The 24,496-nt window shown below is 47.0% G+C and overlaps 1 protein-coding gene across 21 annotated transcripts in view; it reads right to left on the reverse strand.

Moving 5' to 3' along the window:
- The window catches only part of SLC13A3 (solute carrier family 13 member 3), a 134,931-nt gene that overhangs the window by 13,183 nt on the left and 97,252 nt on the right, over nucleotides 1–24,496 (reverse strand). For 14 of the 21 annotated variants that reach the window (XR_014832486.1, XM_085004099.1, XM_085004094.1 and 11 more), the window contains 6 exons: nucleotides 16,100–16,166; nucleotides 12,429–12,614; nucleotides 9,382–9,507; nucleotides 8,111–8,206; nucleotides 7,316–7,420; nucleotides 2,811–2,908 (listed from right to left, as the gene is read on the reverse strand). Coding sequence is in view for 20 of the 21 variants with exons in the window: in XM_085004099.1 (XP_084860225.1) it covers nucleotides 2,811–2,908; nucleotides 7,316–7,420; nucleotides 8,111–8,206; nucleotides 9,382–9,507; nucleotides 12,429–12,614; nucleotides 16,100–16,166 (678 nt within the window). In the remaining variant the exon portion in view is untranslated. The remainder of the gene's footprint in view (nucleotides 1–2,810; nucleotides 2,909–7,315; nucleotides 7,421–8,110; nucleotides 8,207–9,381; nucleotides 9,508–12,428; nucleotides 12,615–16,099; nucleotides 16,167–24,496) is intronic. The other 7 variants (XM_085004103.1, XM_085004106.1, XM_085004102.1 and 4 more) reach the window with 2 other exon arrangements.

Below are 24,496 nucleotides of genomic sequence, written 5' to 3' on the forward strand. Positions count from 1 at the left end.
TGGGCACTCCGCACCTCTACACACAGAAAACCCTTTAAATCTCCTAACAGCCCTTCTGGGTAAGGGCTACTTTAACCCTCATTCACCAGAGAAGAGGCCTTCTGTGTAACTGAGTGTGTACAGACAGGAAAAAAAGAGGAAGGAGATTCAGGAGAAATAGAAACCAAGGGGATATCTTGGCCGGGATTTGCATTTCCTCAAAAGCAGCATGTCTGCTGTGGTTAGAACAGCGGGTCGGCGAATGTCTTCTGTAAAGGGTTGGCTAATTTAGGCTTCGTGGGTCTCTGTCACAGCGAAGCCGCCACAGGAGCATGAGAGCAGCCATAGAAAAAACAGACATGCGTGGGTATGGCAGTGTTTCCATGAAATTCTATTTACAAATAGAATTTGTAGGTGGCAGCCCGATTTGGCCCGTGGGGCTGCAGTTTGTCATCCCTGCACTGAGAGCACAGTCCTGGGGATGGAGCCTCTGGGCCCTTCGCTCACTGGGTGCCCTTGAAACGTGACCTTGCCTCTCTGAGCCCCCATCTCCTCAGCCAACACAATAGACGCACCCGGGGGAGGGGGGCAGCGAGGCAGTGGGGAGGGTGTAGGTGGAGAGGGCCATTTCTGTTTAGTTCTCAGCTGCATCCCACTGTCCCTGTCTGGCACCTGGTAGTCACCCCATAAATATTTGTCAAATAATACCTATGGCACACGTAGCCCAGTGCCTGGTGCAGAGTAAGCGCTCCTGAGCTGGAACCTTCCACTGCCAGCTGCCAGCAGCCTCCCAGGAAAGAGGATGGGTCTGGCCCATCACTGTGGTTCCCCCGCTCCCCGCCCCCCCCGGGACAGTTCCTAATTATGCTCCCATTGATATTTTGTTTCCCCTTTTCAGCTTTTTTTCAAAATTTACAGCACGGTTATCTAAAACAAAAGTTTATAACTGGGTAATAAAGACAATCAAAGCTCCTTAATCAAGTCCCTCCACTAGACGGATGGACAAAGACCATGGGTGTGCCCGTGCGACTCTGATGTCACACGCCGCCAGGCGATTCTTGGGCCAAACTCAATGTAGGATTAAGCCCAGGACTGGCAGGGGCAGCTGGGGATGTCAGATGGCCCGGCCCTCTGCCTTCAGGTGCTAAGGTATTCCATTAAAGAGGCAGCCAAGGTCTGAGAAAGTGACTTGCCCCACCTCAAAGGTAGGGGTTGTACAGGGAGAGGAAGAAGGCCCTGAGGGGAGTTTACCACTGTGCAGGTGAGGAGTTCCCATCAGGGCTCAGCGGAAACGAATCTGACTAGTATCCATGAGGATGCAGGTTCGATCCCTGGCCTTGCTCAATGGGTTATGGATCCGGCGTTGCCATGAGCTGTGGTGTAGGTTGCAGACATGGCTTGGATCTGGCATGGCTGTGGCTGTGGCTGTGGCCAGCGGCTACAGCTCCAATTTAACCCCTAGCCTGGGACCCTCCATATGCCGTGGGTGTGGCCCTAAAAAAACAAAAAACAAACATAATGCAGGTGGAGTTAATTGGTGAGTGCTTATAAGACCGGTCACCACATGGTAATGTCCATTAACGTTAGCTAATTAACCTTATTGCCTTTATTATTTTCCCATCCAGCCATGCTCTTGCCACTATTTCTTACAAACATAGCTTCTAACTGTCTGAATTTCTCACTCCCAACTCTACTTTATGCTGGCTGCTGTCTAGAGCAGTGGCTGAAAGCACGGGCTTTGAGGTGGAACTAGAATTCCATCCTGGCTGTGTGACTTGAGCCAACGACTCGACCTCTCTGAGCCTCAATGTCCTCATCTGCAAAAGGGAGCAATAGTCCCTTCTTGGAGACCACTTGGGAAGATGACTGGGGCTCATATGTGTAAAGAGCCTGGCACAGGGTTTGGCCTGGAGCAAGTCATCGGTCACTCATTTAACAAGACAAGTGTACACTGGGGACCTACCACGGGCCAAGTTCTCTTCTGGACACTGGGGATATGGAAGTGGCCAAAACAGAGAAATTCCTCCCATTGGAAAACTTACATTCTAGTCCGGTGTAAACCAAAAAGTGTACAATGTTGGGAAATTTTATGTGCTATGAAGGAAAAGAAAATACAGTAAAGAGACAGAGAGTGACAAAGACCTAGAAGGCTTCTCTGAGGAGGTGACATCAGGACAGTCTGACTAAAGTGATGGAGAGAGCCACGCAGACACCTGGAGGAAGAGCTTGTCGGGTGGCAGATCTTTTCCTACCTCGTCACCTCATAGCCTCAGTCCCCACCACTTCGTATCTTTTTAAACCCAGATTGAGATTTTCATCCCTGGCCCCTGAGGCAATTGACTTGCAACTCCCGCTCTGCTCCCAGAGTTTTTCCCTAATGGGTCAGAACGTAAATATCTTGGGCTTTGTGAGCCAAGAGGCAAAATCGAATGCTCTTGGGTAGGTTCTTATAGGACTAAAGAAAATACATGTCCACAAATTTCTTACTGAAGAAATCAAAAACTTCGTTTGTGGACACTGAAATTTGAATTTCAGGTCATGTTCATGAGCCATGAAACAGTTTTCCTTTGATTCTTTTCAATCATTTTAAAAATGTGAAAGCCGTTCTTCTTAGCTCACGGCGGTACAAAAACAGCCAGCCAGCAGGATTGGGCCCACGGACTATAATTGCTACCCCCTGCCCTGGACTGTCACCTCTGGCAGCCCCGAGTACCCAGACATGGTGAGTGCCCTGACAGGGAAGGGGAAGGAGCGGGACCACGTGGTCAGGGCCACAAGCCCCCTGATGACCTTGCTCCAGGCCCCCCACAGCCTCACCTTGCCCACCTTACCTTTAAAGTCCAACCACCACTTGAGAGATGGCCTTTGGCACGGGAAGAAGAACAAGATGGTGACAATGGACACTCCGGTGACAGCATCAGAAATAAACCTACAATGACAAGGCCCGAAAGCATGTGACCCCAGGCATCTCAGCAGGCCAAGGTTTGGCAGATTTGCAAATGAGGATTTGTGGAGGGGAATTAGGCCCCCGTGAAGGGGACATTGTTGGCACCACCGGATTCTGTCCTGCACTGCACTCAGCGGGGACGCAGCCGCCCATGGATGCAAAAGCTCTTTATCCACAGCTCCCTGGGCTGTTTAGACTCTGCTTGAGCCAAACAAATGTTTATCCTCCCATTCCAGGGCCTTAGGAAGAGAGACTTGATCAAAGAGGGAAGAATCTGAGAGCCACGGAAGGCCGGGGTTGGTGGAGCCCCCACACATCACTGTACCAGGGCTCCTGTAACAGTCCCGTATGTATTTGTTCAGCTCCTGCTTGCATTCCTCCTGGGATGGGCAGCTTAGTACTTGGAGATGCAGCCCATTCACACTGGCAGAGCCCAGACAGAGCCCACCTCATAGCCCCTCAAAAGCCCCACTGTCACCTTCCAAGGACCCACACGTGTCCTGTGGAGACATGAAGCCCACAGAAGTCTGGAACAGCCCTCCAGGGCAGGCGTCTTCCACTTCAGATGAGGACTCTGAGGCTCAAAGAGCAACGGCAACTTGCTCAGGGGCAGACAGACCCTGGTCTGTGGAGGAGAGGGCCTTGAACTCAGATAGTCTAGCTCCAAGTTCAATGAAGCGTAGAGCCAACGGCCAACACAAGCGCCTTCCGCCCACAGGTTTGGGAAGAAGAGTGTTCAAATGGCCAAGAAAGTGGAAAAGACGGTCAGGGTCCCTGTAACAAAGCAATGCCACCGAAACACGGACAGAGTGCTTACTTGTCGGCTGACAGACAGCAAAACTTGAAAAGGGGCATAACGTCTAATCAGGATGTTGAGAAACAAATACCGGTGTTGGGAAAATAAGCTTTCTGAAGGGCAGCTGCCAATATGTTTCAAAACTTTACGTGTGAATACCTCTTGATCCAGTTGTACATCTAAGAATTTCTCCTCAGGAAATAACTGAGCTCTTGTACACAGACTATGTACAGGGATGTTCATTACTGAGGAGAGTAAAAAATGGACAAATTTAGTAGGGACGTGTTTAAATAAACTGTATGTCATAATATACAATTATATAATTATTATATATATAAATTGTAGGTTATAATATACAATTATAATATATACCTATATATATATAATGAAATATCCCTCATCTGTTTAAAAAAATATAAAAAAATAATATCAATTGTTATGTCTGGCATGGAAATACAACCAAGATACCTTGTAAATTTTTTTTAAAAAGCAAGTTTTTATTTGCAGTATTGGACACAATCCAAAAAGGAATTGGTTAAATACAGATGCTTCCATTCTATAGAATACGATGCTGTGTTTAAAAAGAATGAAGTAGGTCAGGAATGGCAAACTGTCCATCATATTATTGTATTTTCCTTTTTGGTTATTCGTATACATACCTGTATGTGTGTGTATAATAATATGGGTTATGGGTGTGCACCTGAAATGTTACACACCAGACTGTAGATCATGAAAATCTCTGGGGAATGCACCAGAGGGCAGATGAAGGGCAACTAACTTTTACTTTTTCAATTCAGCATTGTTTGAGTTTTTTATAGTGAGTATGCATAACCTTTGTAACTAAATGACAAAGAAAAAAGCAAATCACACACATTAGGTTTACTGTAATCATATTCTGTTGAAAAAATTCTTGTGTTTAGAGAGGTTGCTTTTTAGTTAGGGTGCATATATTATAAAACTTAAAATGCACCCATTTTAAGGATATAGTTCCATGAGTTCTGAGTAATGTGTATGGTTCTGTAAGTAGAAGAGTTCCCAGACAGGCATTTTTTTAAGTCAGAAAAGATGGAGATCAGATCTGGAGACTGAGGTTCTAGGTGATTTTCACTTTCTTTGCATTGTTGGAATGTTTACAACACCAGTTTTCATTTGGAAAAAAAAAACAAAAAACAGTACCTACATTTTGGAAAAATAAAAGAATGGTGATAGGAGCCACTTCTTTTGGCTCCATGAGGTTATGTTATCTAGTCCTCATGAGATTGGAGTAATCGCCTATTTTATCAGGGGTGGGGGCAGTGGTCTGGGGCTCAGGGAGTGAAGGGTGTAGAACTGCTCTATCCAATATGGTAGCCACGAGCCACAAGCACCTAGTGGACGTGAAATGTGGCAAGTGTCACATACACCAGATTTGAAAATGCAGTGGAAAAAAGGGATGAGAAAATCTCCCAACAATAATTTATTATATTGATCACATGTTGAAATAATATAGTGTTAAATAAAACATTAAAATTACTTTCATCTGGAATTTTTTTGGACTTTCTAAAATGTGTACTAAAAAATTTTTAAATGACCTATGGGGTTCCCATTAATCTCTATTAGATGCTGCTGATCAAAATCATAGGATCTCACCAAATCGTGTTCTGACTCACACCAGAACTGGACACAGCTGCCCATTCATTTTTTCTTGAACACTCCTCTCTCTTGGCCTGTGCTTGTCTGTTGCTCCAAGGTTTCCATCTACCTCACTGACTGCTTCTTCAGTCCCCTAATGAGACCATTCATGATCCAGCTCCTAAACGCTGGGGTTCCACAGAGGCTTCTCTCCTCTCCTCTCCTCTCTCCCTAGCAGAGCCCATCAATTCCTATGGATTTAAATTTGAAATTTACATGGTAACCCCCAGATTTATATCGGCAGCCTAACACCTCCTCTAAGCTCCAGGCTTGCAAATCCAACCACCCTTTACAGGATTTGAAAGGCATATTAGACTTGACACGTCTAAACTAAGTCCCAGACGGAATTATTGATAAGCCACCCCCGACCCCCTAAAGAAATGCTCTTCTTCAATTAACTGTCTTGCTCCCAAACCCAACCCAGTAGAGAGTCCTATCATTTCTAGCTTTGATATATATCATGACTGCTCCGTCTCCACTGCTACTATTTTTTTTTTTTCCATGCCTGTGGCATGTGCAAGTTCCCAGGCCAGGGACTGGACCTGAACCACAGCAGTGACAATACCAAGTCCTTAACCACTAGGCCACCAGGGAACTCCCAGCTACTACTTTCATCCAAGCCATGCAAGCCTTCTCCCTCGAGGAGGGGTCAGTAAACCTCTCCTATAAAGGGCACATTATAATAAATATTTTTGGCTTTGCAGGCCATACAGTCTCTGTCACAATTCAATTTTGACATCGTAGCTTGAAAATAGCCATAGATAATATGTAAATGAATTGGTGTGGCTGTGTTCCAATAAAACTTTATTTGTAGATACCGAAATTTGAACTTCATATAATGTTCATATGCCACAAAATATTATTTGTCTTTTGATTTTTCTCTAGCCACTGAAAAACATTTTAAAAAATATGAAAAACAAGCAGTAGACCAGATTTGGCTATGCGCCTTGGTTTGCTGACCCCTGTCCTTGTCATTTAGGTGGTGATACAGCTCCTAACTCTTCTTCCCAACAATATTTTGCCCCACTATCCATCCCCGAATAAATGCAGCTAACATTTGACGGAGTTCTTTCTATGTGACATCGTAATCATCTGACATGCATTAACCCACTGATCCTCAGGACAATTCAATGAGAAGTAGATTCTTACAATACCATTTGATAGATGAGGAAGCTGAGGCACAGAGAAGTTTAAAGTTAAGTAGCTTGAAACCTTCCAATAACTTGCCACTGCTCTCTTTAAAAAAAAAAAAAAAAAAAAAAAGACCAAAATGCCTAGCATGTCCAACAAGACCTGCTCTTCAAGCCAAGTGTCAGCCAGTTCTCCCCCCTTCTTGCCAGGCCTTGGCTACATTGGTTTCCTTGAGTTTTTCAAATGTACTAAGTTGGTTCCCACTTCAGGCTTTTAGGAGATGTTCCTAGTGTGTCTCTAGTTTTCACTCTTCCTAAACTTTGGTTCTTCCCAGAACTATCCAAAGTCATTGCTGCTGCCCCCTATTTTTAAAATAAGAAACCTTGTTGCTCTTTCTTTCACAGCACTCCTCAATAATCTGTTTGTTTCTACGTGCCCTTAGCATCTAGCGTAATGTTTACTGAGCACAAGATAGGTGCTCAATAAATGTTGACTGACAAAGAACGATTGAATGAATGAATGATGTGCTCAGGGTTACACAGTTTGTAAGTAGAGGAGCTGGCGTTCGAATCCAGGCTTGTCTGATTCCAAAGGCAAAGCCTTTAACGTAAGAACCCAAATGTTTTATCATCCAAACCTAACATCTTTTGAGATCAGAAGAAGTAACTATTAATAATGACACAGGACAAGAGGTGGACACCCAGCCCAGTTCTCCCCAGCTGCACTGCCTTCTCAGCTCCAGGCGGCCCATCCCAGAGTCCATTCCATCCCACAGGCCCCCAAAGTCTCACCCGGGGGTGAAGAGGCTGGCCCAGCCAGGGATGAACTTCGGGTCCCGAGAGAAGAGGAGGATGGCAAACATGCAGAAAAGGATGAACACGGCCTGTTCAGCAAACCTGTGGCACAGAGATGCAAACACCCTGGTGACCGTGGCCTTTGGGAGGACTGAAGCATGGGAAGGCCTCAGGCAGGGGCCCCCTGGGTGTGACTGGGCCTGGCCCTGCCTCTGAGAGCTTCTGAAAGAAGTAATTCACTTCCCAGGCGGTCCCAAGAGAGATAGGCCAAGAGAGAGGACCAGTCCTACACACAGAGGAGACCGACAATCATACATACACACAGGGGTGGACAGAGGCAGAGAGAATTCTCCAGTATTGGAACAAATATCTACCCCATGTCCTTATTTCACAGATGGAGGAGCAGGGCCCAGAGAGGGTTAGTTCCTTGCCCAAGGCCACTCAAGAAGTTAGTGGCAGAGTCAGACCTTGGGTGTAGGCCTGCTGACTCTTAGTTCTTTTCACATGGGTCCTGGAAGCCCAAGGCAGCCTCCTTGGAGGGAGTCAACCAGGAGGGAAAGCATGCTCTAGGCGGGACTGTGGCAGGCCCCATCCCAAGGGCAGCCTGAGGGGTTTTCTGGTCCTCGGGGTATCCACCCACGCCAGGCCAAGATGCAGGCTCCCAGGCCATTGGTCTGGAAATTCCCTTGGGATTCAGTCCCCAGGGGGATCAGAGGTTAAGCCAAGAGGTAGGTCTCCTGGAAGTCTAGAACCCAGCTCGCTCCCAACCTAGAGAACCCCTGTGCCACATACCTGATGGGCCCCAGGTTCTGGAATTCCTCTTGAATCAGGGCTCGAGCCCTATTTTCTGCATCAGTTCTGAGCTCAGATTTCTTTTTTCTCCAGCTTCTGAAACAGAAAGTGGGGAGGAGTTCCCATCATGGCTCAGTGGTTAACAAACCCGACTAGCATTCATGAGGATGCAGGTTTGATCCCTGGCCTTGCTCAGTGGGCATTGCCGTGAGCTATGGTGTTGGTCACAGATGAGGCTTGGATCCTGTGTTGCTGTGGCTGTGGTGTACACCAGTGGCTGCAGCTCTGATTGGACCCCTGGCCTAGGTACCTCCATATGCTACGGATATAGCCCTAAAAAGACAAAAAGAAAAAAAAAAAAAAAGAAAGAAAGAAAGAAAAAAAGAAAGTGGGGAGGTTAGGAGTGGCCACTGCAGCTATAACTAACCTCTCACCAACCCCACCACCAGCTGGCCAGGCCTTGTAATGTCTCTGTTCTGGAGGCCATACCAGTCTGCTAAGCAGCCTCCCTGCCTCTGTGTTCTGTTTCTAAAATCTGCCCTCCCCACTTGTAAAAGAGCCTGGATGCTCTTTTAAAAGTGTGAATCTGATCGCATGACTCCCAGGCTTAAAATCCTTTGGTGGGGTGGGGGTGGGATGGGGGTGGGGTGGGGGGGTCAAACAGACTCATGAATAAACAGACAAACAAAGAAAACGAAAGAGAAAGTCCAGAAATAGATTCAGTCCAGAACTAGACTCAGTCTGTGATTACCCAAGAAACCAATACAAATGGATATACCCTTTTAGGGGGATGTACAGGGTGATGGGTAACGGGAGGCACAGGTGGGAAGAATTCTCCCTGCCTACCGTTAGTTTCTCCTCAGCCTGCTGAAACTGTCTTCCTAGTACAAGCAGGTCAATTCTATGAGTTGATAAAGGAATATTTTTCTCACTCTCTGGGTCAGTGTGACTTGTCCTCATGGTGCCCCAAATTATCTCCTGTACTGTGGCCCCTTAAAACGGGAAACACTGTGCTTCTCCTCTGGGATAAGGGTATCCCTTACTTAAGGAACAATATGATTAGTAATTATTGATGGAGGGTGACATTCACGGAGGGCCTGGGCTTGGCAGGCAAGTTCCTACACCACCTGTGACCCCCACGTCCCTGGGAGGCGAGGGTGACTACGGGTGCCACATCCAACATGAAGTCCTGATGACTTAGGAAGTGGGCAGGCAGCTGGGACCCCAGCACAGTTCACCCTGCTCAAAGTTCAAGTTCAACACCAGAGTACCTCAGGGTTATCCCGCCATACAGGAAGGAGATCCAGAGCCAGCCCACCAACAGGAACAGCAGCATGAGAGGGAAGGCGAAGATGAACCAGGAGCCGAAATTCACTACGTCGCACTGTGGGAAGAAACTGGAGAAAAGAGGGAGGTCAGGTCCCGAGGGCGCCGCGCGAGGCACAGGCATGTACACGCAGAGGAAAAGTCAGGGAAGGCCGCTAAATATTAGCAGTGGGATTGAGAGTACTCAACGGTTTTATTTATTTATTTATTTTTTGCTTTTTTAGGGCCACACTTGCGGCATATGGAAGTTCCAAGGCTAGGGGTCGAATCAGAGCTATAGCTGCTGGCCTACACCGCAGCCACAGCAATGCCAGATCTGAGCCACATCTGTGACCTACACCACAGCTCATGGCAACGCCAGATCCTTAATCCACTGAGCAAGGCCAGGAACCGAACCTGTGTCCTCATGGATGCTAGTCGAGTTCTTAGCCTGCTAAGCCACAATGGGAACTCCCTTTCTCTGTATTTTCTGAGTGTTCTCTAATGTGCCTATATCATATATAATCAGAATAAACTAATGAAACGTATTTGGGGAGCCAAGGCCAAGGAGCACACTCGGGGCAGCCATTTCCCTGTCTCCCCAGGTTCCCCGCTGGAGAGTCAGAACCCCCATTACTTGGCATTCCTTTCAAATCCCCTCCTTGCAGCACTTTCCCCCTAGTTTTTTTTTTCAAGTTGAAACAAAGACCTGCTCACATCAGAGCAGGCAGGCAGCCTGAGAGCAGCTGCCCCTCCCCCATTCTCTCCCTTCCCCAACTCAGGACCAGTCCCCAAGCCCCCAGAGCCCACATCTTTCCTCTCCAGCCCTGAGGACGTGCTCCAGCCAGAACTGGTACCGAACACCCTGCTTTATCCTCCCAGTCAACTGCCCCTTTGCTGCCACTTCCTGCTCACTGAGGACACTAAGAGGTCCACTCAGATTGTCCCCATCTCTGAAGCTGGACCATCTTGGCTTCTGGTTTTTCAGTCACATAGCCAGGTCTTGCTCAAAGGCTGGAGCTGAAAAAACACCAAGGGTTTGCAGTGGGCTTAAATCAATTGGGAAAATGCCTGGCCCCCATTCCATACTTCTTGAATCAGAATCTCTGCAACTGAGACCCAGGCATATTTTTTTTCACCTTCCTTGGGCATTCTAAAATGCACCCATGGCTGAGAATCACTGTTTATTTTATTTTATTTTATTTTAAATTATAATCTTAAAATTCAAGGATTTGGGACCCTGAGCATATGGTGGAGAGTTAAGGTTTTAAAATGTGCCCATGGAATTCCCGTTGTGGCTCAGTGGTTAACGAATCCGACTAGGAACCGTGAGGTTGCGGGTTCGATCCCTGGCCTTGCTCAGTGGGTTACGGACCCGGCGTTGCCGTGAGCTGTGGTGTAGGTCACAGATGCGGCTTGGATCCCGCATTGCTGTGGCTCTGGTGTAGGCCGGCGGCTACAGCTCCGGTTAGACCCCTAGCCTGGGAACCTCCATATGCCGCGGGAGCGGCCCAAGAAATGGCAAAAAGACAAAAAATAAAATAAAATAAAATAAAATCTGCTCATGAGGTAAGACATGGGTGTGCTTAAATTTTCTCATGAAAATAACTGTGACTACCCGCAAGTATAGTACTGATTTAAGTACACTAAGCCCACTCTCAGGAAGACCACCCCAGCCAGCTTTCCCTCTATCAGTCAGGAAAGTCCTGGATTCTCTGGTTGAATACCAGATAAAGAAATTGGCCAGGAGTTCCCATTGTGGCCCAGCGGAAACGAATCTGACTAGCATCCATGAGGACACAGGTTCGATCCCTGGCCTCATTCAGTGGGTTAAAGATCCCGCATTGCCATGAGCTGCGGTGTAAGTTAACAGATGTGGCTTGGATCTGGCATTGCTGTGGCTGTGGCGTAGGCTGGCAGCTACAGCTCTTATTTGACCCCTAGCCTGGGAACCTCCATATGCTGTGGGCACCGCCCTTAAAAAAAAAAGAAAAAAAAAAAAAGATTAAAAAAAAAAAAGTTGGCCAGCACGGGGGCCATGCTGAATATCAAGTACTTTTGTTGCTGTCTGTTTGTCAAATGCTTCCATTTGGATTGACATTGATTAAATGAATATATGATACATCTCCACTGCAATGAAGTCTTAGAAACTCTACCTCTCAGAATCCTAGAATATGAAAATCTCTGAATCTTGAAATACAAGAATTTCATTAATCTTCAAACTTAGAGGTTTGGAATAATGGAGTTGATGTCATGCATGAGAATCTCTTTGATTCTCACACCCGGACAGACAACTACCCAATGACTGTTTGAACAGTTTCAATGACGGGGAGATTTTATCTGTTGGCAGAGTCCACTCCACTGCTGGCCCGGGTGCCTGGCTGCAAAGCTTCTCATGGGACATCACAGCCTCAGACCAACGCCTCCCACTGGGGTTAGTTTTAGGAACAGCTGTCACATCATGTCAGCCCTCTGCTCTCAGCCCTCCACTGACTCCCCAGCTCACATGAAGGAAGAGCCGGCCCTTAAAGCGGTTGCCTGCATCTGGCTTCTTCTTATGTTGTCCCCTTCTTTGTGCTGTCCCCGGGATGGTTCCCACATTCGCACAGGCTATTTCTTCTTTCTGGGATGCTCGTCCCTTCTGTGTCCACAAAGTTCACCCCTCACTTCTAGGTCTCTGCCGAAATGTCACCATACCAGAGGATGGCACAGCCCTGACCAACCTACATGAAACAGCACCCACTCGTGTCACCTCTACCCCCGATCCTGCTTTATTTCCTAACTTATCACACCAACATATTATATATTCTTTAACTTTTCCCCATATCGCTCATCTCTTCCACCAGAATGGAAGTTCCTCAGAGCAGGGACTTCGCTGGGATTTGCGCATCGTTGGGTCCCCAGAGTCCTGCCGATAGGAGACACTCAATCCACAGCCCTGAGTTTTGAATGAGGAAGGAGAGGAGTAGGAGGAGCAGAAACCCCAGCCGGGGAGTAAAACCCCTGCTTTTACCTCTTGAGCTGGCCAAGCAGGATGAGGTTGGGGGCTGTGCCCGTGAGGGTGGCAGTGCCCCCGATGCTGGCCGAGTAGGGAATGGAGATGAGGAACCCCTTCCAGATGTTCCTGCGATATTCCTCCTCCTTCCTGGAGTTGGCCTGAAGATCCATTGGAGCCTCCGCCTCCTCAGGACAGTCTTTGCTTTAAACAAACCCAAAGAGAAGCCATTCAGAACACATCGGAATTCTAGACCTTGTGCGGAAGTGCACTGCTCAGGTCAGAAGAGCTAAGTGACCTTTCTAGAAGGAAAGTGGCATAGGCACCAAACATCTCCAAAAATGAGCAACCCTTCGGCTCAGGTGATCTACACTAAGAATTTGTCATAAAGAAATAATTTGTATTAAATATAATTTAAATTGTAAACAACCTGGAGTTCCCTGGTGGCTCAGCCGATTAAAGATCTGGCATCGTCACAGCTGTGACACAGGTTCCATCCCTGGCCAGGGAATTTTGCATGCTGCGGGCATGGCCAAAAAAAGTGAATGTTATATATCCTGCACATATTAACATGGTAATAAAAAGATTCATAAGAAATAAATTGAAAACAACCTAAATATCCATCAAAAAGGGATTGACCAAATAAAGATGATCTTTCTGGATGGAACACCAACGCAACTACTAAAAATGATGATTTAGATGGGTGTTTATTAAGATGAAAGCTGTCCACTATATAATGTGAAAAGGTAGGTGACAGAACTACTTTGTTTATTTTAAAAATATTCACATAATTCATGAATATATGAGTATTAAGAAAAGTCTAGAATGGTATACACAAAGTTGTTTTGGTGTCTTTCTTGGGGATGGAATTAGGTTTTTTTTTTTTTTCTTTCTTTCTTTTTTTTTAAGGGCTGCAGGTGCAGTATATGCAAGTTCCCAGACTAGGGCTTGAATTGGAGCTGCAGCTGCCGGGCTACACCACAACCACATCAATGCCAGATCTGAACTATGTCGGTGACCTATACCACAGCTCACAGCAACCCTGTATCCTTAACTCAATGAGTGAGGCCAGGGATTGAACCTGCATCCTCAAGGATACTAGTAGGTTTGTTTCCACTGAGCCACAATGGGAACTCCTCTTTCACTTTTGATTTGTATTTTCTGGGTTATTTTTGTGGTACAGTTGAGGAATTTGGGGAAAAAATAAAATTAAGAATTGTTGATTTTTATAATTAAAAGATAACCATGTTGACACAAATTTCTTGAAGCGAAAGATGCCCACTATACTCCATTAAGTGAGATGGTAAGTTATAAAATGATATATGTAGCATGATCAATTTTTTATTAACGATATGCACTTGTGGATATAGAGAGATATCAAGAAACGTTCTAGAATGGTATTCACCCAGCTGTTTTCATCTATCTTTGGGAGCAAGACATTGAGTACATTTTTCTTTTTGTTTAAGAGGTTTTTTAGGAGTTCCCGTCGTGGCGTAGTGGTTAACGAATCCGACTAGGAACCATGAGGATGCAGGTTTGATCCCTGCCCCTGCTCAGTGGGTTAACGATCCTGCGTTGCCGTGAGCTGTGGTGTAGGTTGCAGACGCGGTTCGGATCCCGCGTTGCTGTGGCTCTGGTGTAGTAGGCCAGCGGCTACAGCTCCGATTCGACCCCTAGCCTGGGAATCTCCATATGCCACGGGAATGGCCCAAAGAAATAGCAAAAAAAAAAAAAAAAAAGCCAAAAAAAAAGAGGTTTTTTAAAACCTATAGTTATATGTAATTTGCAATTATAATGTATTTATAAGTGAATGAAATCAAGAATTGTCTTGTGTAATAAATCACATTTTCTTTAAAGAATGAAAGATACTTCAATTATCTTCTGGCCTTCAATTATCTTCTCATGAGAGGGCCCTTCTCCAGAGGGCGGTGGGGATGGATCTAGGGTCTTAAAGGAAGACAAGGACTGGAAGCAGCTGAGACAGATGCCAGGGCCTGACTTTTCAGGGTGGGAGGCCTGGTCAGGAACCTGTGGGCCCCCACAGACCCGGGCCCCAACCAGAATGAGCCTCAGAGGAGAATGGGAGCAGAAAAAGCCCTAAGGCACATCTTTGCAATGCTTTCCTTCTTTGGACGGGAAACTGAGGCCCAGAGTGGGGAGCCAATGGGTATGGGGTTCCAGAGAGTGGGCATCAGTCTTTGGCAGCAGACTCAGCACAAGCTCTGTATGGGTAGATGCTTACAATGAATTCTCAGGCTGCAGAGTAGTGAGTGGCTGGGCCAATCGCAGAACCCATATCTCAAAAGCTGGATTCAAAGCCCCCAGATATGGTGCCAGGAAGGCACATGGGCTGTGGTATAAAACAAACTTACATAAAATCATATCCCTTCTCTGCTAGAACCCTCCATCAGCTCCCAGCTCACTCAAAGTCAAAGCTACATCAGTGGCCTCTGAGGTCCTCTTTGTCCCTCTACCATTGTCCTCTGGCCACACAAGCAATCTTTCTGACCCACCTCCTACTTCTACTGACCCAGCTCCAGCCACAATGGCTTCCTGGCTGGCTCTGAGGTCTCAGGACCTTTGTACCTGCTGGTCTCCCTGCTGAGAACACTCTTTCCCCAGATCCCACATGACATTTCACCTTCTACAGATGTTTACTCAAGGATGATCTTTTTGTGAGACCTTCCCGGACTGCCCATTTTAGAATTGCCCATTCTCCACCCCGGCCCCCTCCCTAGTCCTCTTTCCTGCTGTGCTCTCCTGCACAGCACTCACTAACCTTCTGACACACTGTGGATTTGACTTGTGTATTTGTTTCTTATCACTGGGATGTTAGCTCCACAGGGCAGGGTTTTTGTCTATTTGTTGCTGTATCCCTGACAGTACCTGGCTCACTGTAAGCTCTCTATAAATATTTGTTGAATGAATGGAACAGAGCCAACTGATGCCCAGCAGTGCCTTGAGCAAGTTCCTTATTTCATCACCATCAAATTAAAATAAAAATATCATTAATAATAAGCGTTACCATCCTGCATGGAAGGCCCAGCAACCTGCTTTATCTACATGATCTCATTTAGTCTCAAAACAGTCCTGTAAGGTACGCTCTGATACCGTGTCCAGTTGGTACATGAAACTAACCGAGGCTCAGAGAGGTTTAGTGACTTGTCCAAATCACAGAGCCAGTATGAGGCAAAGCCAGGTTTCAAAGTCAGGTCTGTGTGGCCCAAACCCCTGCATCTTAACCATGCTGCCAGGTACAAAAGGCACCAAAGACCGAATGTGCCGTCAGTGCCAAGATACTTCCTAAGTCACACAGCATGAAGGGTGGTTATTGTCTTGGGATATTTTTGTCTTTAGAACCACCTGACCTGTACACCCCCTCCTCACTGATTGTCATCTGGTCTTGCCTCCTGCTCTGCTGGCCCCTCTTTCCAGACCCTCCGCCTCAGCAGACCTCTGGGGATTTACTGCGCTCCCCTGCCCTTTCCACTTTCACTGTTTCCTAGGAGGCTGTGGAGGTCCACGCCTAAGCCATGGATAAGTGGGGGAAACCTGGGCATTAGGCCCCTTAGAGGACAAGAGAGGGTGGGGTGGGGCAGGGGAAGGGGATTGCTTGCAGCATTGAATTCGGGTTCATCATCTCCTTGGATCAAGCACTGGCTCCTCTATGACTTTCACCAGGAACTCACTCTTCTGTGCCGGCAATAAATTGCATCTCCGTGGGCACAGTGTGCAGGCCGTTTTTTCGCACAGCAGCTAGGAGGAAAGAGTGGGATGTCTTTAGTGTGATGTAGTAAATGGGACAGGAGTGTCCCATTCTTGCGCAGTCAATCAAGAATGCTTCTTCAAGTCCCGGCCTATACTAGTCATTGCATTAAAAAAAAAAAAAAGGCACTCAAAATTCCATCCTCCTCTTCCACCCATCCCTATTTGGAGATGGCTTCAGGCCCGTGGGCAGAAAGAAGTTACCTGCAAGCTGCTTGACAACCCATAACTCAAGCGTGGGCTAACCTGTCATTGTCAAAGGGATGTTTGGGAAAGACTATCTGTGAGTGGTAATGGATCAACAATGGGACAGGTGATCCCAATGAATGATTCATTCATTCAAAAAGCATTTATTGAGCACCTACTATGTACTACTGACTATGAGCTTGGAGTACAAAGTGAATAATATAAGACAATGTCCTTGCTCCCACTGAAAGTTACATTTTTGAAAGGGAGCCAGACAATTACCAAATAAAAGAAAATTCAGACTGTGACGAAGGTGATAGAGGAAATAAAACTGGGCCATGTGATGGCAAGTGATGGCAGAGTGTGATCAGGTCAACAGAGAAGATATATGAGCTGACGGCATTTAAGCCGAGACCTCAAGGGTAGAAAGGAGCCAATCACATGCAGAGCTGTGGGAAGAGGGCAATAGGAACTGCAAGTGTAAAGGCCCTGAGGTGAGAGTGTCTCTGGTGTGCTGGGGAGCAGAAGGGAGATAAGTGGGCAGGAGAGGGGCATGAGGAAGAGGGAGACACAGAGGTGAGGTGGGGGAAGTGGTACGGGTGGGGTTGGGGAAGTGAGCCGGGGCACACAGAGATCTTAGGGCTCACAGTAAGGACTTTAGCTTCTCCTCGGAGTCAGATGGGAGTGGAGCCAGGGGATGTTTGAGCCGAGGAGAGTCAGGACAGGACCCGACTTTGTTTTACAAGTATCCCTTGCTTGTAGGTCAGTCTTCCCGCAGGAGACTTAGATACGTCTTGGAGACAATTAAAGGGATTAAAAGTTCCTGCAGCTGAAGCCATCACCCCGGGCAAAAGAATCCATCCCAGGGCACTGGGAGTTTGACTGGCAGCTGATCACAGGGGTTCTGGGTTCAAATCCTAGCTCCTCAGATCAGTACGGTTCTCAGCTGGGGCTGATTCTGCCTCCAAGGGACACTGGATCATGTCTGGAGGACAAGCATTTTTGGTTGTCCCAACTGGGATGGGGGTGGTAGGGGTGTATTGGTATCTAGTGGTCAGAGGTCAAGGGTGCTGCTAAACATCTTACAGTATATAAGTCAGCTCCCACAAGAATTAGCCCACCCAAAATGTCAATGATGTCGTGTTGAGAAGCTCTGGCTTAAATAAATCCCTTGATCTCCTTGAACCTCTTTAATTCATAAAATGGAAGTAATAATTCCCTTAAGGTTATCAAGGGGATTAGAGCTGATTCATTTGCTATAGACGGAATGTTTTCATCTCCTCCAGATTCGTACCCTGGTACCCTGAAACCTAATTCCCAATGTGATGGTATTAAGCGGTGGAGTTTGGGGGAGGTGGTTAGGTCATGGGGGGAGCCCTCATGAATGGGACTAGCACCCTTATAAAAGAGACCCCGCAGAGCTGCTCTGCCCCTTCCACCACGTGAGGACGTGAGGACGCAGTGAGAAGATGGCTGTCTATGAGCCACGAAACAGGCCCTCAACAGACGCTGAATCTGCAGGCGCCTTGACCTTGGACTTTGCAGCCTCCAGAAATGGGAGAAATAAATACCCAGTCTTGAAGTTCCTGTCATGGCTCAGTGGTTAACGAACCCGACTAGCATCCTTGAGGACTTGGGTTTGATCCCTGGCCTCGCTCAGTGGGTTAAGGATCCGGGTGTTGCCACGAGCTGTGGTGTAGGTCGCAGATGCGGCTCGAATCCTGCGTTGGACCCCTAGCCTGGGAACCTCCATATGCCGTGGTTGCGGCCCTAGAAAGACAAAAGAAAAAACAAAAACAAAAAAGCCCCAAACCCAGTCTTCAGTCAGTACTTGAACAACTAAAAGTAGCCTGAACAACTAAAACATAATTTAGGAGTTCCCATCTTGGCTCAGCAGTTAATGAACCCAATTAGCATCCATGAGGATGCCAGTTGGATCCTTGGCCTCCCTCAGTTGGTTAAGGATGCAGCTTCGCCATGAGCTGTGGTGTAGGTGGCAGATGTGGCTTGGATCCTGTGTTGCTGTGGCTGTGGTGTAGGCCAGTGGATACAGCTCTAATTTGACCCCTAGCCTGGGAACCTCCATATGCCGCAGGTATAGCTGTAAAAAGGCAAAAGACAAAAACAAAACAAAACAAAAAAAACCATCATTTAAAGCAGAGATAGCAAACTTCTATAAGAGGCCAGACAGTAAATATTTTAGGCTTTGGAAGCCATATAATTTGTGTTGTAAGCACTCAAATCTGCCATGGTAATGAAAGCAGCTATAGACAATATAGAAATGAGTAAGTATGGCTAAACCTTTATGTATGTATGTATGTACTAAGATCAGCAATCACCAATTGTCTGAAAAGTTTTCTTTCTTTTTTGGGGGGGGCGGGGAGGGGCACAGGCCCATGGCATGTGGAAGTTCTCAGGCCAGGGATCAAATTCACACCATAGCAGTGACAATACTGAGTCCTTAACTTGCTGAGCCACCAGGGAACTCTTAAACCTTTATTTTTGGGACACTGAAATTTGAATTTCGTATAATCTTTACATATTATAAAATATTTTTCTTTTGATGTATCCAACCATTTGAAAACATTAGGACTGTGCTTAGCTCACAGGCTGTATAAAACAGCAATGGCAACAACAACAGGTGGCAGTCTAGATTTGGTGGGCCCAAGTTTGCAAGACCCTGATTTAAAAAAATTTAATAGGAATCTGAGCAGTAAGTTTGGATTTAGTAAAAGTGGGTTACTATTAAGAAAGAATAAAAAAGTGGCCCCTGACGTCTGGAACTGGTCTGACCCAGATACGCCAGATCGTTCTCTTGTTGGACCTAAGTAATCTTACACATCACCGACTTCAGACAAAGTCACTCTGAGACTGATAAAATAAGCCAGAGCAAGGACTCTTCATAACCTTATTTAAGTGCAAAGCCACATGCCACCCACAAAATACCAAGCATCCCTATTTCTTGATAAATGTCTTCTTACCTAGTTCCAAAAAATACTTCGTACCTAATCACAGAATTGTCCTCAGTTTCTGACAGCACCCCATCTACAGCAAACCCTGCTTCCTTACCCCTGACCCTACCCCAAATGCTCCAACCAAAGACTGAATCCCATGAGAGGTGCTTTCTGACACCCTCTTACTGAGCTGATGCTGGCTGCCCGCGCTGTACCCGTCCCCTCACTGCAGCAATCACAGATTCAACCTGTTTAACTACAGATGCAATCCTAGGGGTCTTTGGCCACAGGGACTGGGAGGAAAGGTCTAGAGTCCAGCCTCTGCTCTTTCCCTGTCTCACTGGGGGCTTGGGGAAGTCTCTTCCCTTCTCCATCCTGGGCTGTTCTTTCCCTGCTGGTACCATGAAAGAGCAGGTTTCCACGGTGGCTGACTGTGTCATTTTTATCGCACCTGAGGCTGGCTGGCCCTGCTGACCACCAGCAGGGGTGTGAAGACTAAATTCAGATCATCCCACCCTGGGCCATGGACATGAGGGCCTCAGGGCTCCCGTGTTGGGAACACATGTCCGTATGCAACTCACGAGGCCAGAGGCCAGGGCACTGAAGCAGGAAGTGAAGGGCTGTTAATAGGAGACCGATGCCAGTGGGCAAAGTCGCTCCCCAGGGGATGGCCAAACAGAAAGAACTCTGACCCAGTGACTCCCTAGCCCCCGTCCATCTCTAGCTCACTCTGTACCTTTCCCAGCTGGGTCAAGACCATGGCTGCCACGTGGCATCAGATGTCCACAGAGCCCACCAGCATCTCGGGTATAACAGGCTGTCCTCCTCAGGCCTGGATAAATGTTAGCATTTCCTGGGGATGCCTGGAGGTTCTGGTTTAGTGACTCTAGTACAGGGCTGGGGCCTCAGTATTTTTAAAAGCTCTGCAGGTGATCCCTTTGTGCAGCCAGGGTTGAGAAGGCTCCCCTGAAGTTACGAAGGGGGAACTGAAGCTTCCAGTGGCTGGCCCTGACCTTGGCGGGGGGGGCGGTGCTTACTGGTTGCCACAGCCCCCACCTGGCCCCTTTTCTTATCCATGGAACCTGGTTGCTGCCAGCATCCATAGGAGAGCTCAGATATAAAACTGTGTGTGCCATTCACACACACACACACGACTGTAAACAACAATTTCTGGAACACGTAAGATTAGGAGGGAGGGAGTTTCACCTTTTCTTTATGCGGGTTAGTAATGTGAAAGAACTATATACCAAGCAATATTTTGTCCTAATAATGATGGTAATAAAACCAGTGAAGACGAAGTTGGGAAAAAAAAAAAAGGAAAACCAAGGAGCTAATTAGCTCCGAGCAACTCAGCTACTCTTAACCAATCACTCAGTTCATCACTGTTTCCTATGACTACGGTGACCCAAGTGACCGCGTGAAAACAGACCAAAGTCTCCAAAGGTTCTGACTTCCCTGGGTCCAGAAATCACTGGCTGGTTAGGAACTTGGTGCTTATGTAAGGTCTTATTTAAATAATAACAATCTCTGAGTTTGTACCAGGTCGGGAAACTGAGGACTTTCATATTTGTAATCTTCTGGCAGCCTCGGAACAGCCCGGGAGAGCTGGCAAGAGTTATTACTTTCCTCTTTTTTTTTTTTTAAATTATTTATTTTCATTTTTTGCTTTTTAGGCCTGCACTTGTGGCATATGGAGGGTCCCAGGCTAGGGGTCAAATCGGAGTTGTAGCTGCCGGCCTACACCACAGCCACAGCAACGCCAGATTTGAGCCGCGTCTGCAACTTATATACCACAGCTCATGGCAATGCCGGATCCTTAACCCACTGAGAGAGGCCAGGGATCAAACCTGCATCCTCATGGATACTAGTCGGGTTTGTAAGCCACACTGAACCACAAAGGGAACTCCTACCTTCCTCTTTATACCTGGGGACACTAAGGCCCGGAGAGATGGGTTAAGGTTGGGATCAAGATGACCCAGTGGGCTAGTGGCAGAGTCGGGCATGTTCCAGGACTACTGACTCCCCACCTCACCCCTCTTTTATTTGGCAGATCTCGTGGCATGCAGAACTTCTCAGGCGAGGGATCGAACTCATGCCACAGCAGCAACCTGAGCCATAGCAGTGGTAACATCAGATCCTTAACCCACTGAGCCACCAGGGAGCTCTTTGACTCCCCACCCCTTGAATCTCAGCCCATCTCCAAAGGCACCCACCTGGCTCTTAGAAGGTCTGACCTGGAACTTCTAACTCTCGTCTAAGCCCCCGCCCCGCCCCCTGATATGACCGAAATGTTCTTGATGTTTGGCACATAGAAGGCTCTTGGGAAAGAGCTATTGGGCAAAATCAGGTAGAAAGCACCCAGGGAAAGTCAAAGTTCCCCACATGAGGCAGGTTTACATCCTTAATTCGTTTAGCACTCATGACCACCTAGGCAGTACGTATTAATATCCCCATTTTATGTATGAGGAGGTGGAGGCTTACAACTGCTCAGAAATGGTTCGTTGACCTGTCTGTCTATTGATTCCACACAGTTATTGAACACCACGCCAAACTGTGTTCGGGGGGAACGATACTATGGTTCACGCAGTGAGGAGGACTGACATAAGCTTCCATGGAACGTGGAGCTTGTGGAAGAGATGGATAGTAAACAAATAAAGCCCTCTCAACCAGGAGTCTTTGAAAACTGAATCAAGGGGTAGGGTCTTATTACTCATTCTTTCCAATTCCTGGAATTCTTATAATGGTTTCATACCCTAGAAGTTTTTATATGATAGCAGTTGTATAACTGCCACACATTAACCACTTCTATGTGCTGTCTCTCATTTCTCATGCAAGCTTCACAATCATATACATGAAATGGGAGGTTTTGCCCTCATTTTAGAGATGAGACAAGACCCTCAGGAGGAGGCCCCCTCCCAGCCTCATGAGGGAAGAGGAGGGCAATGCTCAACCAAGCCTAGAAGCCTGCTTGTGGAAGGACGCATCTTGGGCATTCCTAAAGGAAAGACATGGTGCCAAGGCTGGTGCCAAGCCAGCCTTCTTTGGGCAGAGAAAAGGAGGGGAAAGAGTGGTAGAGTTTAGATACAGAAGCCAGGTTGACCCCTTAGGGCTGAGGTATTTGGGGCAAATACTTCATTGTGTCCATCAGTATCCTCCTCTGAGAAATGGGCATGATGATAAGGCCACCTCTGCAGGGCCGAAGTGGAGGATCTCATGAGAGAAGGATGCTGGAGAAGTCACAGCTCACCTGGCCTTGGTCCCCCAGGCAGTGCAAGGAGAAGAGTGTGTAAAAGAATGGAAAAGAAGCAGCAGGGCTGCCCTCCAAGGCCAAGGACCCCCCGCCCCCGTCCCCACCCGGGGTCTTGTCCAGAGAGGCCAGGGCTGCCCCACGTTCTATCTCACTCTGGTACATGCTTGTGAGCACACATTCCAACAACGAACTCTCCACAGTGCTTTGGGCAAATCGGTTTGCTTCTCTGACCCTCAGTTTCTTCATCAGTCAAATGAGGGTCATGTACTTCTCCGTACTGCTATGAAGATCAAATGAGCTAATGGTCATGAAAAATTTAGCACAGTGTCTGGCATAGGGTGGGTCTTCAGAAAATGACAGCTCACGTCAGCATTACTGTTGTTGCTCCGGGTGTCCCTCAGGGACTTAAAGCCTCCAGGAGCCTCTTCACCTGGGTCCAGCCCCATGAATAGCCTCCACTGCCTCCACCCCTGTCCTCATCTCCTGCCTCTAGGACAGAGCACAGAAACTGGATGAAAGGGAACATGTCTCTTTGCACTGGATTTACCCAATTTAGATCTTGGGCTGATCATTAACCAAGCCTTGTTCTCTGATCCCACCACTATGAAATCAGGTGTCTGCCCCAGCCCCCCAGGGGCTCCCGCCTCCTAACAGCCTGCAGCGCAGGTGGAAAGGCTCCAGACTTTGCCTATGCACCCGGCGCTGCGTGTGACCTTGGGCAAGGTCCTTTCCCTTCCCGCATCTCAGGTTTTTCCATCTTCTTTCATTTCTTTCATATAATGAGGGAACTGGCTTTCAAACATTTTTTTTTTTTCATTTTGGCCACTAAACTCTTAGAAAAAAAAAAAAATCTTGTGTGGGAGGTAGAACAATAGAGGTTAAGAGTAGAAGCTTTAAAGTCAACCAGCCTGGGTTCGAAATACCAGAGCTGTTTTGAAACTGTGAGCTTGGGGTTACTTTAACCTCCTTTTTTCCTTTTTTTCTTTCTTTTTTTTTCTTTTTAAGGCTGCACCTGTGGCAGTGGAAGTTCCCAGGCTAGGGCTCAAATCTGAGCAGCAGCTGTGGTCTATGCCACAGCAATGCCAGATCTGAGACACACCTGCTGCCTATGCTGCAGTTTGTGGCAACACCAGATCCTTAACCTACTGAGTTGAGAGGCCAGGGATGAAACCTGAATCCTTATGGATACAATGTTGAGTTCTTAATCTGCTGAGTGACAATGGGAACTCCTTTAATCTCTTTTAAAATTTCTTCCTTCATTTCCATTCCTCTAAATGTCAGGCCCTAAGACAAGACTTTGCATAAAGTAAGTGCTCAATAAACACCAGTAATTATTACTCTGAAGCTCAGGGTATAAAGTAGATAAAATGGGGGCAGGTGAGTTGAAATGGAAGCAGAAGCAGAGTTAACTGCTTGCTGTCACCTCAAGGTGACCAGAGGCATTCTCTTGGAGTCCCAAGACTCAGGGGAAACAGTCTGAAAACCAGCAAGGCCAATACTAGGCTTCTACTAGGGAATACTAGAGATCTGCAGACTATGGCCCTTGGGCTGAATCTGGTCCACTGCCTGCCAGCTAAAGTTTTAACATTTTTAAATGGTGAAAAAAATCAGTAGAAGAATAATATTTTGTGATGTAAAAATTATGTAAAATTTAATAGTTCCCGTTGTGGCTCAGAGGTAACAAACCCAACTAGTATCCAACTAGTAGCCATGAGGACGTGGGTTTGATCCCTGGTCTCACTCAGTAGGTTTAGGATCCGGCATTGCCATGAGCTGTGGTGCAGGTCTCAGATGCAGCTTGGATCCCCTGTTGCTGTGGCTGTGGTGTAGGCTGGCAGCTGTAGCTCCGATTTGACCCCTAGCCTGGGAACTTCCATATGCCATGGGTATGGCCCTAGACAAACAAATAAACAAAAAACCAAATTAAAAAA

The sequence above is a fragment of the Sus scrofa genome, chromosome 17 (genome assembly GCF_054392235.1).
Source record: "Sus scrofa isolate SSC_HxYL_T2T_F1_AM1 chromosome 17, Sscrofa_HxYL_maternal_Yorkshire_Landrace_v2.0, whole genome shotgun sequence".
Taxonomy (NCBI): domain Eukaryota; kingdom Metazoa; phylum Chordata; class Mammalia; order Artiodactyla; family Suidae; genus Sus; species Sus scrofa.